This window comes from Rhineura floridana, chromosome 17 (genome assembly GCF_030035675.1).
Source record: "Rhineura floridana isolate rRhiFlo1 chromosome 17, rRhiFlo1.hap2, whole genome shotgun sequence".
NCBI lineage: Eukaryota > Metazoa > Chordata > Lepidosauria > Squamata > Rhineuridae > Rhineura > Rhineura floridana.
Window position 1 is genome coordinate 31099942 of NC_084496.1, and position 18165 is coordinate 31118106.

At 45.9% G+C, this 18165-nt stretch overlaps 1 protein-coding gene across 4 annotated transcripts in view; it reads left to right on the top strand.

Annotated features, from left to right (window-relative positions):
* Positions 1–14986, top strand: part of SRL (sarcalumenin) — a 39385-nt gene extending 24399 nt beyond the window's left edge. For 3 of the 4 annotated variants that reach the window (XM_061599605.1, XM_061599607.1, XM_061599608.1), the window contains exons 4-8: positions 1666–1761; positions 4107–4142; positions 7213–7329; positions 8480–8713; positions 11068–14986. In XM_061599605.1, the coding sequence (XP_061455589.1) occupies positions 1666–1761; positions 4107–4142; positions 7213–7329; positions 8480–8713; positions 11068–11879 (1295 nt within the window). In that variant the 3' untranslated portion in view covers positions 11880–14986. The remainder of the gene's footprint in view (positions 1–1665; positions 1762–4106; positions 4143–7212; positions 7330–8479; positions 8714–11067) is intronic. The other variant, XM_061599606.1, reaches the window with a different exon arrangement.
* Positions 14987–18165: the final 3179 nt, after the last annotated feature.

An 18165-nucleotide genomic window follows, 5' to 3' on the forward strand; every position in this document is an offset into this window, starting at 1 on the left:
TGAGCTGCAGTTGTGTAAGTAATTCAACAATAAAAGAAATCATATCTCCTTTTTCAGTCCCTTCCAGGAACCTCCGTATGGACAGGTTTTGCCTGTGATTATGATCATGCTGATCTTCCAGTTTAATTTGGAGATCTAGTACTTGATCTGTTAACTTGTCTGTTTGATCTTTTGTCTTAAAGCCAGCTCAAACGCTTAATCAGCGGTTGTAGCGATTTCTGCAACTTGGGTGGTCAAATCCTTAAATGGCTGTTCAAGGGGTTGAGAGCAGCTTGCCAACTCTCCATAAGGTTAATTTGCATTTGTTGCATTTGTGCAACGAAATCTGCAAGAGAGAGTTCAGTGGCCTTTGACAGTTTTCCCATCTTCACTATCAGTTGCCATTTTGAGTGTTTCATCCCCATCCACACTGAGCTGTCAAAAGTTGCAATGTAACAGAATGGGGATGTAAAGCTAAGAGAACTAAAATTAGAGCATTTGTAATCTCCTCTAAGTCCCCCAACCGAAACTACTCATAGGCCATGAAAAGTATAGACAATCATCCGTTCGCATTAAAAAAGAAATGAGGGATACCACCGCGATCCAGGGTTAAGCAGCCATCTTGGCAGCAGGCTAGCCATGCCCCAATATCAAAATTTTGCACCGTCTCCCAAAGTGGCCCCCAAATCTGGTGAGCCACACAGGTATTTATCTATCCTTTGGTTTCTCCAAAGTTGTCGGTTGAATGTCAGAGGCCACTTTGCAAAGCAAGGAAAATGCTTATAAGGATTTGAGAAGTCCTTGGGAGATGGACAAGGAGGTGGGAATGGGAGCAAGAGCAAATGGGCTGCCATGTTACAGGGCACTTGTTGGAAGTGGGGTAAGAGCAACTCCTGTTTTGTTCTTTTGTTTGTGTTCCAGAAGGGAGATAGAGTCAGGGTCCTCCAGATGGATAGGCTTGATTACCTTTACCTGTGATGCTCTGACTTCTGTCGCTAGACTGATACATCTTAGGGAAGCTTATCTGCCCCTCCTCCTTCCACCCTTTCCTCTCTTCTCTTCTTCAACTGTCCAAGAGAGGAGACACCTTTGTCTCGGCTCTCTCTCTCCTGAGCCATGGGAGCAGCTCCCAAACCTGGGTGTTGCACCTCCAACTTAGTTAGTTAGTTAGAACTAGGTATGCCTTTCCTATCTACTATGCATTTCTGTAAATAAAGTAGCTTTTCTTATTTTACTAAGTCTCCAATCTCAGTGATCTCAATGCAGGGTAAAAGCCTGTTTTCTTAGGTAAATGCACACACTGGCACACAGCTTCTCAGACTGTTGACAATCTCTGCTAATGTCTATACAAATTTACACAACACTTGTGGCACGTTCACTGGTTAACACCAGAAGCACCATCCCAGCACTGCACAAGACCTTCACCCTGAAAGGACTATACCCTTCCTAGGATGCCTTATTTCAAGAAAACGTTGAATCTAATCCATCTTCTTTGCAGTGTTCTTGATGAGACACATGTAAGGGGGGAAATCCAAGCTGGGGTGTGCATGCATGTGCATGCATTCTATCCTCTGGCTGTCCCTGGCCCTTTCATTGGAACTGGTGTTGGGTGCAAGGGGCTGTAGCGAGTGGGCTGGGCTGGCTTTTGGTTTGATTTGATCCTGTCGGCCTTTTCTTTCATTGCAGCCATACTGCAGCGGCTGAGGAAGATCTACCACACTTCCATCAAGCCCTTAGAGCAATCTTACAAGTACAATGAGCTACGGCAGCATGAAATCACGGGTAAGGCAGCTGTGATAGGGCACGGGGGTGGCTGGGCACAGATGGTGCATTGCTTTGTGTTTTGCTGGGTCGTGGGCCATGGCTGCTCTGGTGGGGGTGGGGAAATACAGCAAATCTAGCCCAAAGGGGTCCTGTCTGGCATAGCTGCAGCTGAGGGAGGGGACATTTTAGAAGGCTGGGGGAGGGGGCACTTGGAGTCAGAATTAGAAGCTCACAAGTGGGACCTGCAACAAAACATCACCTTGTGGAGTGCTCCTGTTCCCTGTTCCAGATGTGCCCCCTTCCAGGTGTTCCTTTCCTGCTCCCAACCAGTTTTCCATTCCCTCTTCCCCACAACAGTCAGTCAGTGTTCTGTGACCACTGAGCACATTCTCTCTGAGGTATCCTCGCCTGCCTTGCTCAGTGTCCCTTCCCCTAACATTTCTTTGTAGGTCTTGGGTTCCCCCAAGTGTGCTGATCTTCCTCCGTCTTGCCCATGGATGGAATGAGTTTGCTATTCGTTCATGCAGTGCTTCCTGTGCTCATAGTTTGAGCAGGGACTTCTTGTACTTAACAGTCATTAAGCTGCGCCATCTGAAGAGTTGCAGACTCACCTCTGAGCTCTTCGGGAATACCTGTGCGACAGTACACGAGTCACAGTCTCATCCCAGGCTAGCTGTGATGGCTTCGCCCAGAGAATCCTGGGAGTCAGTTGACCATTTTGTCCCCAAAGAACACTGTAAAGTTGGCATTGTGGATTGTACTGGGCTGACAGACTTTATTGCCAAAGTTTTTGCTGGAGTCAATGAGTGCTGTCTGTTTGAGAGCATTGAGGCGGATTAGGCTGTGGTTGGTGAAGGTGCTAAGAATTCTCCATTACAGAATTCTAGACTCACAGAACTGCTATTCTCAGGATTCCTTGAGAGAAGGAGGGAATGACTGTTAAATCATTTTTAAAAATTTGTATTAATTTGGGTCAATAAATAAAAGGGGAAAGATAATTATATCAAGTACAAGTCAAGTTAACATAGTATTCATAGAATCATAGCATAGTAGAGTTGGAAGGGGCCTCTAAGGCCATTGAGTCCAGCCCCCTGCTCAGTGCAGGAATCCAGGTTAAAGCATACCCAACAAGTGACTGTCCAGCTGCCTCCTGTATGCCTCCAGTGTTGGAGAGCCCACCACTTCCCTAGTTGATTGGTTCCCTTGTTGTACCACTCTCACAGTTAGGAAGTTTTTCCCTGATGTTTGAGTGAGGCACGCATACCAATAGGCATCTAAGCCTGTAGTATAGATATGCCTTTGCAGTCTAAGGCAGAGAGCGAGAGAGAACTTGTGACCCTCCGGAAGTTATTGGACTACAACTCCCATCATCCCTGACTGTTGGCTGGGCTGGCTGCTGGGAGTTGAAGTCCAGTGACACCTGGAGGGCCACAGATCCTGGCTCCTTGTCTAAGTTGAAGGGACAAGGGGTTTGTGGTGGCAGGGAAGCGCTCAGGTTGGGCTGTGATGATTTGGGGAGATGAAGAATGAGGAGGAGGAATTGGCTCATGCCAGCAAGAGAAAGGAGAGGCAGCTCAAGGCAGAGGCGGTGCCCGCAGTGGGGCTTGCATAGAGCTGAGTGAAGGATGGCACAGGCAAAGTGGCAGGCAGAGAGAGAGAATGGCAAGGACTAGGATCTTGAAGCCCCAAGCAGAAAGCAACCTGGAAGGAGGGCAAAGAGGGCAGGAAAGTTGGCTGGGGAGGGTGGGGGAGAGAGAGAGATGGGAAGGCCCGTCAGCAGCCGGGTTACAGCATTTTGGGACATGAAAGCCTGGCTGACACCTGCTGCCCCCCCCTCACTACACTCTCCTCTTGGGCAGCCCCTCCTTCCTCCTGCTGCCACAAGGTGAGGGCTGTTATTCTAGCGGTGTTGCTTCTTCTCTGGCTAGGCTGCCAGTGAGGCAAGACCATGGACATCTCCTCCAAGGGGGGCAGCCTTTTCCCCCTTAGCCCCTCTGCAGAAGACTGAGGGGAGCAGGTGCCCTCTCAAAATATGTCAGCCTGCAGTATGTGAAGCCCCCACCCACTTGGGATGGGATTTGCACGCTCATCCCTGTGGAAAAGACGTTCCTTGCGCATGAGCTCCTTGTGCTACTGAGTGAATCATGTATAACCCTGTCTGTTTTGCATGGTGGGGGTGGGTTGGGGGGAACTGGGATCAGCCATTTGTGGAGCATCCTTTCTTGGAGAATAGTGAGGTCCGTCCCCAGTTTTGATTGATGCCACCCTAACCAAGCATCCCCCCCATCCTGACCCTGTCAGGCCCTTGCCTACTCACTGTGGCTTTTTCTCTCCCTCGGGCCCTTTCCTCTCCTGCCTCACAGCTTACCCTGGACGCACCTTGGGCTCCTCAGCCACAGGTGGGTAAATATGGCTTCCCATCACTTGCATGTGAACAAAGCTTCTACCAGGTAGCCTCTCTCTGCTGATCAAAGAAAGTGTAATAAAACACCTCCTCCCCCCTGCCTTCCTCCTGCACCCAGCACCCTCCCTTGCCACATCAGAAGCAGAATGCACCCTTTGTTCCTCCTTTGTTGCCTAGGCTGGCTTCTGCATCACCATCAGGAGGCCATCTACTATTTTTAACAAAGGATGCCACACTATTCCCCCTCCCCCAGTTATTCTAGCTGTGATATTCTGTTGCAGCAAAATCGGTGGAAAGTCTGGTGGCTCCAGAGAGGCTAATACATTTATTGTGGCAGAAACGTTTGAGGGCTCCCTCTTTGGCCCTTGGAATTGAAACAGGAGCTATTAGAGGGGGCTGCCTAGTGCCTGCCTTCCTGCCCCACCCTCCTCTGCGGCAGTGGAACTGCCCATTGAAGGTCGCAGCAGGGGTTAGCACTGGGGTGCTAAGTGTGGCCACTTCAGTGGAGCACCTTGTTGCGCTATCAGCAGAGCAGGGAGGTGGCAAGAGAGTCCTCAAGCCGACCAAAGTACCTACTGGCAAGTGAGAAATCTGTTTTGAGGGCATCTTCAGGCCACTCCCAGGAGCCACCAGATGATCACTTTAGACAATGCAGGAACTGACTCTGTACTACAGTTTATGACCTTTTCCTGCCTCAAATGTGCCAGAGTGTGCAGTGCTTCATGTAATAAGGGGTCTGGCTAGAGGGGAAAGCAGTGCCACTAAACTGTTTTGTGTAACTCCTTAGGGACAATATCTGCAGACACACATGTCCACACACATACAGAGCCATCGCAAGTCTCCCTGTACTCCTTTTATCACCCTTGTTTTATCCCTAGGGAATAAATTTGCCAAGTGCATGTATAGCTACATAAGTAAATAAATGCATACTGCCATGGTTAAACAAAGTGCTTGTATCTCAATCCATGCACACATGGTCTGCAATGCATCATGAAGTAAGGCATGTTTAGGCCCATCAGCCCTTTCCCTCGCTGTCATCGAGAGGCCTCGCTGGTGTAGCGTGCCAGGCACAAGGCAGACAGGGTTGTGTTAAGGGTTGTGCTGCCATCATCACTAAAGCCCTTGAGAACATAAGAGTGGCTGCTGGATCAGACCAAAGGCCCATCTGGGAAGCCCACAAGCATTTGCCGTTCCCAGCAACTGGCCTCTGATCCTGGAGAGTAGAATATATCCAACATGACTAGTAGCCACTGGCAGCCTTTTCCTCCATGAATTTGTCTAATCTTCTTTTGAAGCCATCCCAGCTGGTGGCCATCACTGCCCCTTGTGGCAGCAAATTCCACAGCGGTAATTATGCTGTTGTGTGAAGAAGTCCTTGCCTTTGCCTATCCTGAATCTGCCAACATTCAGCTTCCTTGAATGACTCTGAGGGTCTTTGCTTGTGTGCGTGTTCCCTGTTTTTGTCTTGCCCTTTCTCTACCATAGTACAGAAGGTCTCTTCTCTCTCCTACCCCATTTTATCCTCACAAGTACTGTGAGAGTTGGTGACTGGCCCAAGCAAGACTATCCAGTGAACTCCGTGATCAAGTGGGGACTTGAACCCAGGACTCCCTATTCTGAGCCAAACTGTGTGAAAAAGTTCTTTCTTTTGTGTGTTCTGAATCTTCCAACATGCAGGTTCATTGGACGTCCTTGAGTTCTAGTATTATGAGTGAAGGAGGAAATAATCTCTTTCTCCACACGATGCATAATTTTATACACTTCTATCATGTATTCTCTTACTCACCTTTTCTCAAAACTAAAAGGCCCCAAATGTTGTACCCTTTCCTCACAGGGGAGTCGCTCCATCCCCTTGATCATTTGGGTTGCCTTTTTCTGAACTTTTCCCAGCTCTACAATATCTTTTATGAGATGAGGTGACCAGAACTGTACACAGTATTCCAAATGTAGTTGCACTATAGATTTGTATAATGTCATTATGATATTTCCATCCCTTTCCTAATGGTCCCTAACATGGAATTTGCCTTTTTCACAATCATCGCACACTGAGTCAACATCTTCATTGTGCTGTTCGGTACAACTCCAAGGTCTCATGCCATTTTTACTGCCCATTCACCCAATTTAGAGATATACTTTTGGAAACTCCTCACAGACCCCTTTCCTTTTAATCACCCTGATCAATTCAGTATAGGAAACTTGGTACCTCACTGCTTACCCCTAACTCTAGAAAATTTATGAACAAGTTAAAAAGCACAGGCCCCAATATTGATCTCTACATCACTTCATTGGGAGAACTATCCATTTCTTCCTTCTCTCTGATTCATGTTTCTTAATCATTTTCTGATCCACAAGAGGACCTCTCCTCTTATTCCATGACAGCTAAGCTTACTCAGAGTCTTAGGTGAAAGACTTTATAAAAAATCTTTTTAAAAGTCCATGTAGGGCAACTGGATCACCTCTACCCATATGCTTGTTGACATTCTTAAAGAACTCTAATGAATTAGTGAGGCTGGACACCAGGTTGGTGACCTCTGTCCCACAAAATGTCTTTTCTTTGTGTATTTCACTTCCTGTGTAACAAATACATGCATATCCGTTTCACCATACAGGTTGGTTCCTTCTGTGTACACACATTACAAAATAAAAGCATGCGTTTTTACACAGCACAGTGTCCATGCAGGGTGTACACAAACAAATAATATCAGTTTGGGAAACCATTCATGAAGTCATCCTAAGATCTTTGAGACTGGAAGAGGGATAAAAGGGCACTGCAGTGGGCATAGTAGAGGCTTGGGCAACCCTAGAGAAGACTGACATAGCTTAGAGTGCCTGTCTGTTTGGACTTCTGCTTTTGAATACTTTGATGATGGGAGATAGCAGATGAGCAGCTTTTGTGTGCCCCGTGCTCCCCTCCCAATGGCTTGCATTGATTGCCCCAAGGAACGGCTGTCTGGCCTGTGAAATGTTCCTGTGAGCTTGAATGGAGAAATTTCAGTGACACCCTTGAGCTTGCTGCTTAAGGGGGGGGGAACCCACCCTGTGCTGCTCTTGCTTTCCCCTTGCAGATGGAGAGATTATATCCAAGCCGATGGTGCTGTTCCTGGGACCATGGAGTGTTGGCAAATCTACCATGATAAACTACCTCCTGGGGCTACAGGATACCCCCTACCAACTCTACACAGGTAGTACACCTTCCTGCTTGTTCCCTGAGCCTGACTGGGATGTCTGCAGTCTCAGGCACCTGTGACCTGGTCCTCTCCACTACAGCAAAGGGGCTGTCAAAGTCTCTGCAGCTGGTGTCAGAATGGAACTTTGTGGCCTTGGGCAGGGGCCTAGCAAAGTGAGTTGCCTGGAACTCGGAGTGCCCTGGCCTCAGAGCCCTCTTCAAGAGCAGAAGTTGGCCTCTGTGACCAGCAGGCAAGTTGAGGTCTCTGGATTAGCCAGGTATAAGAATGAGGTGCCTACCCTTTGGCCATCTTTAGCTGGGCAAGAGAGCAGCAGGGGCTTCTGCCAGCTGCATTTTAGGCTCCAGTTTTCCCAGCTCAATCCCTTGCCACTCTGGAGTACACCCTGCCTGCAGGTCAGGCTGGGCCAGGAGACTCCCCATCGGGCTGGCTTCCCACAACAGATGGTTGCCTGGCAGCCAGAACCACAGTTGGCAAGCACAAGGAACTTGCATTTTCTGGCTTCCCTGCATGGAGCCAATTAACTTTAGGAGGAGTGACCTTTCCCTTTCCCTCCTCTACACCTCCCACCTCCTTCCAGGGCTTCCTTTCCCTTTGATTCCCAATCTTAGCCCAGCAGAGATCTTCTGAATGAAGATCTCAGTTGAAATGAAATTTCTGAGCTAAATAATATGAGCCCAACAGTTTGGGGTTCCTTTTCTGCATAAGATGTTGGGCATCTGGGACCCTGGAGCAAAATGCTTCAGAACTCAACACAGTTCTAGAAACTGCAGCAGGGAATCTGTTCTTTGGAGTGGGACTGCTTGCCTGAGGCTGCACCATCTCCATGTGTGAAATGCCCCCTTCTCTTGAGGGTTGAAGAAGCTGGGGACAAAGAAAGCTGATGAAAGGATCCTTTAACTTCATTGAAAAACTATTTGTCTTAAGCCATCTGGGACCTATTCTGAAGGCACAGCCATCAGCCAAGAGTGAGGGATGAAACTGCTCTGAGAGTTCTGGAAGGGACAATAGGGTTTTCCTGTGCTGTGGGTGTGTTGGGCTTTGAGGGAGCTGAGCTTTTGAATGTTTTTGCAAGGTGTGTTACTGCTCCAAAAAGCAGCCCAGTTTGGGGTCTCAGTTCACCTGGTCATTTTTTTGCCTTGTATAGGGGCTGAGCCTACCACCTCAGAGTTCACCGTCATTATGCACGGCCCCAAGCTGAAGACCATTGAAGGCATTGTGATGGCTGCAGACAGTGCCCGCTCTTTCTCACCTCTTGAGAAGTTTGGGCAGAACTTTCTGGAAAAGCTGATAGGGATTGAAGTTCCTCATAAGCTTTTGGAGAGGGTTACGTTTGTGGATACCCCTGGGATCATTGAGAACCGGAAACAGCAGGAACGAGGTAAAGCAGTATGCTGAAATGTTCAGAGGGTCTTGAGATGAAAAATCATGAGGAGGCATCATGGGAGATAGCAGGTGGTCTGCTTATGCTCCCATTGTGATTGCTTAGTGTAATCATTGACATCTTTATTTTTCCTGACAGTCTTTTTGTAAAATGACTAAAGATTCCACTAATTTCAGACTGAACCGGAATCCCTAATATTGCACAACCCCATTATTTCACAGAAATGTCTCCAGGTATGGCCCGTAGCCATTTTCCTGGGGGTACACACCAGATGTTTGTGTGTACATTCATTATTATTTAAAGAAAAGGCCAAAAATGGGGTGTGATAATATCTCGGAGAAGCACGAAAAGCAAAACATGCAATGGAAGGGTGCTAGTGCAGGAAAGCATTTTGTACAATTGCTTGTTTCACAGCATTGCTGTAACAAATATGTCTTAGCGAATGTCCATATTTTAGTGAGTGTTTACAATCCCAGGTGAATTTTATGAATGACTGAAAATATTGTTGTGTGAACCCCACTCCCTTTAGTAGTTAGAAGGTCAAGGAGCAACACAATCACAGTTCTGTTTCTTTTGGGTGAAAGTACACTGGAGGCATAAGGTGGTTTTTGAAATGTTTGCTTTATTTACAAATATACAAGAACATAAGTGGAGGCAAACAGTAGGCCAGGACTCCTCTGGCAGCCAGTCTACTGCCTTACATCAGATCCATCGAGAGTTGTGAATTCCCAAGGTGTTTTCAACCATTCATCTCTCTCTCTCTCTCTCTCTCTCTCCCTCTCTGCCTGTCTCAAAACTGTACATCTGCTGTTCCGTCACACACTTGCACACATCTGTCTCATACCCAAGCTAGGAGGAGTTGTCACATTCCTCAAATGCAGGCAGCTTTCCCATTCAGAGACTCAGAAATATGGCTCACCATCTCCCAAACATTAGCTCCTACCACAAAGGAAACATAAGCCAAGGATCTTGAGCCAAAATTAGCAAGCAGTCTCTGCAACAAAGGAATAGTCACCCAGCATTTTATGTTTTATAAAACATAAATCCTGGCCTGCATACTTTCCTTAAATCCCCACAAGTAAAAGGGATAAAGACTTAGTTTAACAAGAAGCAACAAAGAAAGCTGAACGCTAAAGTACTTTAAAAAGTGCCTTCCCTCCCTCATATAACAGTGACCCTATTGGCATTGAGATTGGTGGGGGACACCCTGCTTGTGGTCTCTCCAGCAGGTATGCGCTGTTGGAGGATGACACAAAGCAGAGCCTTCTCGGTGGTGGTGCCCTGGTTGTACAACTCCCCTCCCACCTGTCCCCCATCCTATTGTCATATAGGCATCAAATTAAAGCATATTGTTTGTTCAGGCCTTTGATGCACATTGCTGGGGTTTGATCCACATTGTGGAGTTTGTTTGCTTGTTTACATAATTTATACCCCATCATAACAGTTTACACAATTCCAGAGTGAGGAATAACATATAATAAAATCACATTTCATTTAAATACAGCTTAAAGTAAAAAGAACAACAATAACAGACAATATGCTAACAACCTTAGTGTATCAGCCAGGTGGGGTCAAATGTTTGGGTGAGAAGTCACATTTTTACCTGGAATTGAAAATTCCATCAGTGCTGCTGATGCTACTCGCACCTGAGAGTTTAACAGTCCAAGTACTGCTGTCTGCTGTACTTTATTGATAATGTTGGTTTTACTTATTACTTTATCCTGACTGGGTTTTTTTACATGTTTTTAGCTGCCTTAGACTGCTCTGGGAGGAAGTGTGGGATATAAAAACAAATAACAATAATTCAGGGAGGGAGGGACCCTGGAATATCTGCAAATGGGCTGGATCCTCATGAGCTCCCCTGTGGCTGTGTCCCTGGCTGAGAAATCACATTTAGGCAGCTGCCAATATTTGCTAGTGTACTCTTAGTTTTCAGTCATTCACAAAATTCATAAGGTCAAATGAGATACCACTCATGAGTATGAAATGACTTCACAGTTTGGGCAAAGCATTAAATTGCATTTTTCTCTTTTGAACTTTGCTTTCTCCATTGTGGTCTAACTATCCACTGAAGAGGGTAATAGCTAATAGGATGGTGGCTTTCATGCATCTGGCATTAGGGCAGGGCTGCAGTCTTCCAGATGTTGCTGGACTGCCAGTACCACCCCCCCCAACCATTAGTTGTTCTGGCTGGGGCTGATGGGAGCTTGAGTCCAACAACGTCACTACCTTAGTGATGAAGCATGAGTTTCCAGAGATGTATTACTAAGGCTGGGTAACCACTGGCATGGGCCAGCTACCAGGAGCCCCTTGGCCTCTAATCCAGTGTTGCGCTTCCCCCTCTCTCACAGGCTACCCGTTCAATGATGTCTGCCAGTGGTTCATTGACAGAGCTGACCTCATCTTTGTAGTGTTTGATCCCACGAAGCTGGATGTGGGGCTGGAACTGGAGATGCTTTTCCGCCAGCTGAAGGGACGTGAATCTCAGATTAGGATCATTCTGAACAAAGCTGACAGCCTGGCTACGCAAGAACTCATGCGAGTGTATGGAGCCTTGTTCTGGAGCCTGGCTCCCCTGATCAACGTCACTGAGCCCCCCAGGGTCTACGTCAGCTCCTTTTGGCCCCTGGATTACCAAGCCGACACGCACAAAGAACTCTTCTTGAAAGAAGAGATCTCCCTCCTAGAAGACCTTAACCAAGTGATTGAAAACAGGCTGGAGAACAAGATTGCTTTTATCCGCCAGCACGCTATCCGGGTTCGCATCCATGCACTCTTAGTTGATCGCTATTTGCAGACCTACAAGGATAAAATGACCTTCTTCAGTGATGGAGAGCTTGTCTTCAAGGACATTGTGGAGGATCCAGACAAGTTTTACATCTTTAAATCAATCCTGGCTAAGACCAATGTCAGCAAATTTGACCTCCCGAATCGTGAGGCTTACAAGGACTTCTTTGGGATCAACCCCATCAGCAGCTTCAAGCTTCTTGCTCAGCAGTGTTCCTACATGGGAGGCTGTTTCCTGGAGAAGATTGAGAGGGCCATAACCCATGAGCTGCCAGATCTTTTGGGGAGTGTTGGCCTAGGCAAGAAGCCCAGTGTCCTCTCCTGTGACACAACTGGTTGTGGGGAAACTCCAAAGAACCGTTATAAGAAACATTAACAATCTGTTCAGTGTAACCACTCCTGTGTTCCTGTTGGTGAATGAGCTTATGTCTTATCTGTCCAAGAAGCCAAGGTTTGTTAACCCTTTGAGTGCCACACTGACAAGAGCTAATATACAGCGAGGAATTGGGAATCACTGGCATCAGTGGCAGGAAAGTTGGGTGGGCCTAGAGAAGAGAATAAAACACTGTGAATTCCTGATGTTTGTGATCTAATCTTTGTTATTTGAAGTAGGAGGCCATCTAACTGCAAGTCAAATGGATGGGCCATGTCTGTTGAGGCATCGCCTGGCCCTTGCATATACTGAGCAGGCAGGCAGGAAGGAAGCATTAGAGGACTGACTGAGAAAGGGTGAAAGAGGCTGGCTTCTTGAAATCAGGAAAGGCATAGACATTGCCCTCCCTCAAAACCTGTACATAGTTCTTGCAGTATCTTGCTGCTGCTGCATGAGGAATTGAGGACCATAGAATTCACCTTGTGTATTCCAGTGTTCTTTCTGAGACTCACAGCTCATCAACATTAGTTCTTCATGAGAAAGCCCCTCCTCAGCTGCATCTTGGCATTCCCCTGTGCATCCAGTGCTCCTACCCCATATTGAAGGATTCCAGACTGCTGTTCCTCTGGATTCTGCCCTCTCTGATGGAAAGCATTTCCCCACTCCCTTGGAAGCCTGGTTCATAAAAAGAAAACCTCCAGCACATGTAAGAGTCCTAGTGGCTCCAGCAGAGGTCACTTGAAGCCTAGTCTTTTGGAAGTGCTGTTTGCAAGGGAGGCTACTTTGTATGTGGGTGCACTGCATGGACATAGGAATCTGCTGGGGCAGGTCTGAAATTGTGAGCCATTCATGGCCCCTCCCTTGCTAGGACCTGACATGCTGAGGGGGCTGTGCCGCTTGCTTGCTGGCTGGTTGGCTGGCATTTGAGCCCCAGGATTGTTGGGAGTCTTGTGCCTGCCTGTTAGCATCCTGCTTGTGCTGCTGCTCTTCCAGGTTTCTCACTGCGGATTGAAAACTGGGTAGTCTTTGCCCATATTTTTGTGTTGTAGCTTCACAGTCACTAATTTGCTTCTCCCTACATCTCAACACCAAACTTTGTGGCCAGCTGCAAATGGCTATTTCTTAAGTTAGAACTGACATCAGTTTCCTTGTATGTGGCGAAGGAGAGGCAGCCCCTCTTTGCTAGCACAGCTGATGGCAGTGCTGAACACAAACTGGAGACATGACGGGACTTTTACAATGGGCAGTGAGTGGTAGGCAGAGATGTCCAGACCTTACACCACGACGATGGAATGCTTTCTGCCAGGGAAGGGGACTTCCAGCCAGTTATCAGCCTTGAGATAGCAGGCAGGTGTGCCTTATTTAACCCTGTAAGAATGTACAAGCAAAGTATCATGATGTATCCTGAGAAAGACAGAAGTGAAGGAGAAAAGGCAAAGCAGGTGAAGGTACCCTGATGGATTGGATTGCTTTTTTTTTATTTTCCAAATAAGAGATTGAAAAATGAAAGTTTCATAGAGGGGCCAGTAGGAGAATCATTCACGGCAGTTCAGCACCGAATTACAGCTGGGAAAAAGAACTTGCCATGAACACACATAACCAAAACAGATCACCTGATAAAAGTGAGTTTAAAATAATTAGTGTTGAGAAAGGATCCAGGAGTGAGTTGCTCCTTGTGGGGCACTGGAGTCTGACTGCCAGGAGGTAGAAGAGAGAAGCCAGACTTCATAAATGGGTGGGCTTTGGGTAGGAAAGGAATTTGGTGGTGGTAGTACTAGTTGGAGACCTTGGGCATGGCACACAAAGGAATGGGAACAGATAATCCAGCAAAGAAGCACCACGGGAACTGGCATCCAGAATAGCGCAGAGTGAAGCCCCGGATCTGTCCTGGAGTTGTTGCTGCCTCCTCCTCCTCCTCTTGTATATTAGCTTCTTCTCATCTCACCAGTTGCTTCCTGTAAATGGTCATGCATCTTTGTCTCTATAGTTGATGGGACAGAAAAAGAAGTGCTGTTGCGACTGGCTCCCCAAAGTGAACTTGCCTTGTTCTCTGAGGAAAGAGAGCGACCCAACAGGTGGGCCCCGTTGCCTCTCTCTTGACCTCAACATCTGTGCTGTTTCCCCTCCTTGGCTTTCTTATTCTTATCCTTCTTTCTTGTTCCCTTCTGATACTACAGGTCATGTGCAGTTAGACTTAGTTTGTTTTCCACAAGATGCGCTCTTAGCAACATGCTGCATGTGGGGTGCAAGTCTGAAATGGCAAATTGGATGCAATATAACCCCCAGGCACAGGTGTCCTGTCTGCTGCCATGACTTAGAGTGCTGAAGGGCAGTAAGATCTGGAGTGTCACCAGACCCAAGGCAGCAGCAATTGCAATGTCAGCGGTGGTGCTGAGAGAAAGGGAGCCAAGGTGTGTGGTTGTCTCTGCTGCTTTGTTGGGTTGAGATGTTGGGAGGTGAAGAGAAATGCTAAATGACAATCTTGCTGGCCTGTGGGGAAAGGGGAAGATTCAGCCCAACGCACTGGTCCCTGGGAACTGCAGCATCCTATGGCTCATAGGTCTTGCCCTCCTTCCCCCTTCAAATCTACATTCAGAGTCTCTTCTGAGTAGTGCCTACTCCATATTAACGTGTCCTATTGATGCTTGACAACCATGTGGTATTTCAGAAACAATGGAAACTGCAGCGCCTAAATTAACCAGGTGATTTCTGCTGGGTCTGGCATCATCCACTCTGGGGAAATCTTTGCCATTAAGAACATGGTTGAAATAGTCGGGGGTGCATCTAAATTGCCATAGTATGAGGATCTGCCAGAACAGATGGTTCCTAGCATTATCCGTCTGGTTCTTCTCAGTCTTGGGAATATGCACTCTTGTGGGCCACTGATCTTGTGGTGAGGGAGCCTGTGTACTTCTCCATGGTTAAATTATCAAAACTGAACCAAATCCACTGTTGCGTGCTCTTCTTTTGAACAGGATTTTGGACAGATATATTTAAAGGGCTTACGTAGCTGTAATATATTTCCAGTTAGTGGTTCACAATAATAATCTGTATTTGGAGAGACCATGTACATCAGCCGTTCTAATAAATTCTGATATTTTCCAATCACATTCCTTGATGCTTTGCTTTTGTTGTACAGAAGAAATCTTGGAGCTGGTAGATAAAATCATTTGGGGTCCAGCAAACAGGTGAAAGTGGTGCTCTGAGGTGCACACACAAATGCTTTGGTCCTCTTTCCTAAAAATAGGAAATACAAATAGCCACAAAGGTACAACAGTAGTAAAACACTCCTGGATGGTAACAAATCACAGCCTAAAAAAATCTTTGATAATCCCAAAGGTATCTGAGCTGCCAGCTTCAAGAGATGTGAAGACTTTGGTGATGACCTGCTGGCAATCTCAGCACTGTTGTGTTTTGTGCCTGGCCATTCTGAGAAACCATAGAGAAATAATCCTGTACAGGGGACCCTCATCTGTAATTAATTGTTGTGTATCTGTTATTCCTCCAAGAGTCTGTCAGCATTAAGAGCTTGTTGGTTTGTTTGTTTTTAATTCCTGTTGTTTAAACTCTCTACAGAAGCACTTTGTGGAGGGATAATACTCTTAGTACAAAAGTTGTTTATGTGTGAGGTGACCACAAGGTGATTTTCCTATTTGGTCCTCTGTTGTGCCACCCCATGCCATCCACCCAACTCAACCTTGCAATGAGCAGAGAGTGCATTTTCACTGTTCTCTCCTAAGTCCTGTCACTAAATGTCTTGTCTTTAACCAGCAATGTCTTCCATGTACCCTGAGCCCTTTACAATACATGGCAATAATTTTTAAAGGTTTGCTTCTTCCCCAGAATTCAGAACATGCTCACTCAGTATCTCACCCGATAGCTATATCCCACACTTCATTCCCAGTTTTTCTAAGGGTAGTGAAGACATCTGAATATAGTAGAAGTAGGATGCAATAGTTGCATGACAACACAAAAAGCATTCAGGACATATCTGTGTGAATGAAAAGATGACATAGGGAAGAGAGATTAAAGTTTATTAGACACTATGGAACATTATGGAACAAAAGCAATTTCTTTTGAAGAGATGGATGCTGGCATGATCAAATAGTTTGCTGGATAGGTTTTAAAGTAGAGGAAAGCCAAGATGTGCCAAGGCCTGGTTTTGAGATGACTTGTTCCTTAATGGTGACACGGTAAACACTCTCTGTTTTTATAAGACTTACAGGCCTGAAGTTGCTTTTTTTTTTAAAGAATCCCAAGGAAAGTGCTTTGCTATTACACTGCTATGCCCTGCTTGTTGGCCATTTCAACACTATCCTATCAAGTCTAGTATCAGAAGATCAGCATTAATCTATTTGACTCCATTAAGTAATTGAACCCAGCGACTTCTTCCATGGTTCTGTCCATGATTATTTTTTGAATAACAGGTAATTGTTATAAGCTGGAGAAATAATACCCTTTATAGCACAAATCTATTAGAAGCCATATCGTGTTTCACTGGATGATGATTGTGGTCTGAGTTTTAGTAAGATTAATGAAAGGGTTTCCCCTCTACAGTGAGGAGGGAGGAAGTCATTAGGAGAGAGCGTTCAAGTTGCATTCAGGAAGTGGCTAAACCACAACAGGCTGCTGCAGAGATTTTTCCCGTTCACTCTGCTTGGCTTGCACGCTCAACTTTAATGCTGATTATCTGTTTTTGTCTATGAGTGGAAATCCCAAAGCTATCTGCTTCCTAATATTTTTGCTGGCCTTGATTCAGTGTGCTTTAGCAAAGGGTTGAATGTCTGCAGAAGTGTTGGATTTGTTAGTCACATCTCCATCATGCTCCATCTTCATTCACAAACAATTCAATTCTAGCATCTCTGGCAGGAACAGACTCTCTGCTAAGAGAGATGTCTCAGCCAGCACCCAATAAATGCCTGTGTATCTTGGTGTGTTGTGAACTATGTCAAATGATTCCAAATGATTAGAAATAGCTTAACATATTATTATTTTATACTGCTTAGTATAATACAAATCTAAGCAGTTTATGTATAAACAAAAATACATTCAATCACATTTTCTAAAAATTAGATAAAAACAAAATGCACATTTACAAGTTACAAAAATAATAAAATAGACCAGTATTCAAAACAAAGTATTAAAAAGTTAGAGTCAGAGTCCACAAAAGCTTGCATAAATGTGTAAGTATTTAAGAGGCATTTAAAGGCAATTAGTGTATCAACCTCACAAATTACCTGAAGGTGGGCATTCCAGAGGGTGGATGCTATCACCATAAGGCCCACTTGCACATTGTCACCTAGTTACAATCCACTGGTTGTGGAAAGACCTAGGAAGACCTTAAAGATTAGCTTGGTCTGTACTGAGGGATCTGCCAGGTATCCTATTCTCAACTGGTTTAGGGTTTTAAATGTCAGCAACAAAACCTTGAACTTCGCTTGTTAGCTAATGTGCAGCCAAAGCAGATATTTCAATCGTGGTGTAATGTGAAAATGTGGGCGTCCCATTAAGAACTCTAGCAGCTGCATTCTGCGCTAGTTGCAGCTTCTGAACCAGGTGCAAGAGTAGCTCCACATAGAGGGCATTAACAGTAGTCTAAGGATAGAAACACACTGTTTGCTGGTTCCAGTGCATCTCCACCTCTATCTTCTGAAAACTGGGGCGCACGATGCTAGTCAAACCATGTCCCTTTTTACTGCAAAACCTGGTGGGAGCAGCTTGAGTGAATTTTTTAAAAATTCAGCTTCAGAGACTTCTCAACTGATTGGCAGATCAACCCATTCCCCCTACAGATGTGGCTAATGGAAACACACTGTTCTGGCGACTAGTGTGTTCACAACCTCATTGTGAGGTTACCAATGTATGAACCAACGTGATAAAGCTGTTCCTGTCCAGGAACAGAGTTGTTGTTGGGCACATCAATGGAAGCTGGTATTGGGCACTCACAGCTACTGAGGTCACCTGGACCTCTAATGACAAAGATGGATCCAGGAACATCCCCAACCTATGCACCTGCTCCATCCAGAGCTGTTAACACAACCCACAATTCCTGGACCTGGGGATCACCCATCCATAGGGTCTCTGGTCAGGGTTCAGTTGCAATTTATTAGCTCTCATACAGCCCATGACTGTATCTGGGCATTGGTTTAGGACATGCATAGCCTCTCCTGATTCAGCATTCAGGAGATATTTTGAAAGGTTGCACTGTTCTTTAAGCATCTAGCTTAGCTTTAAAAAAAAAAGTTTTTTTTAAAACCCTCAGGTGGATGATACAAGGGGACATATTTTG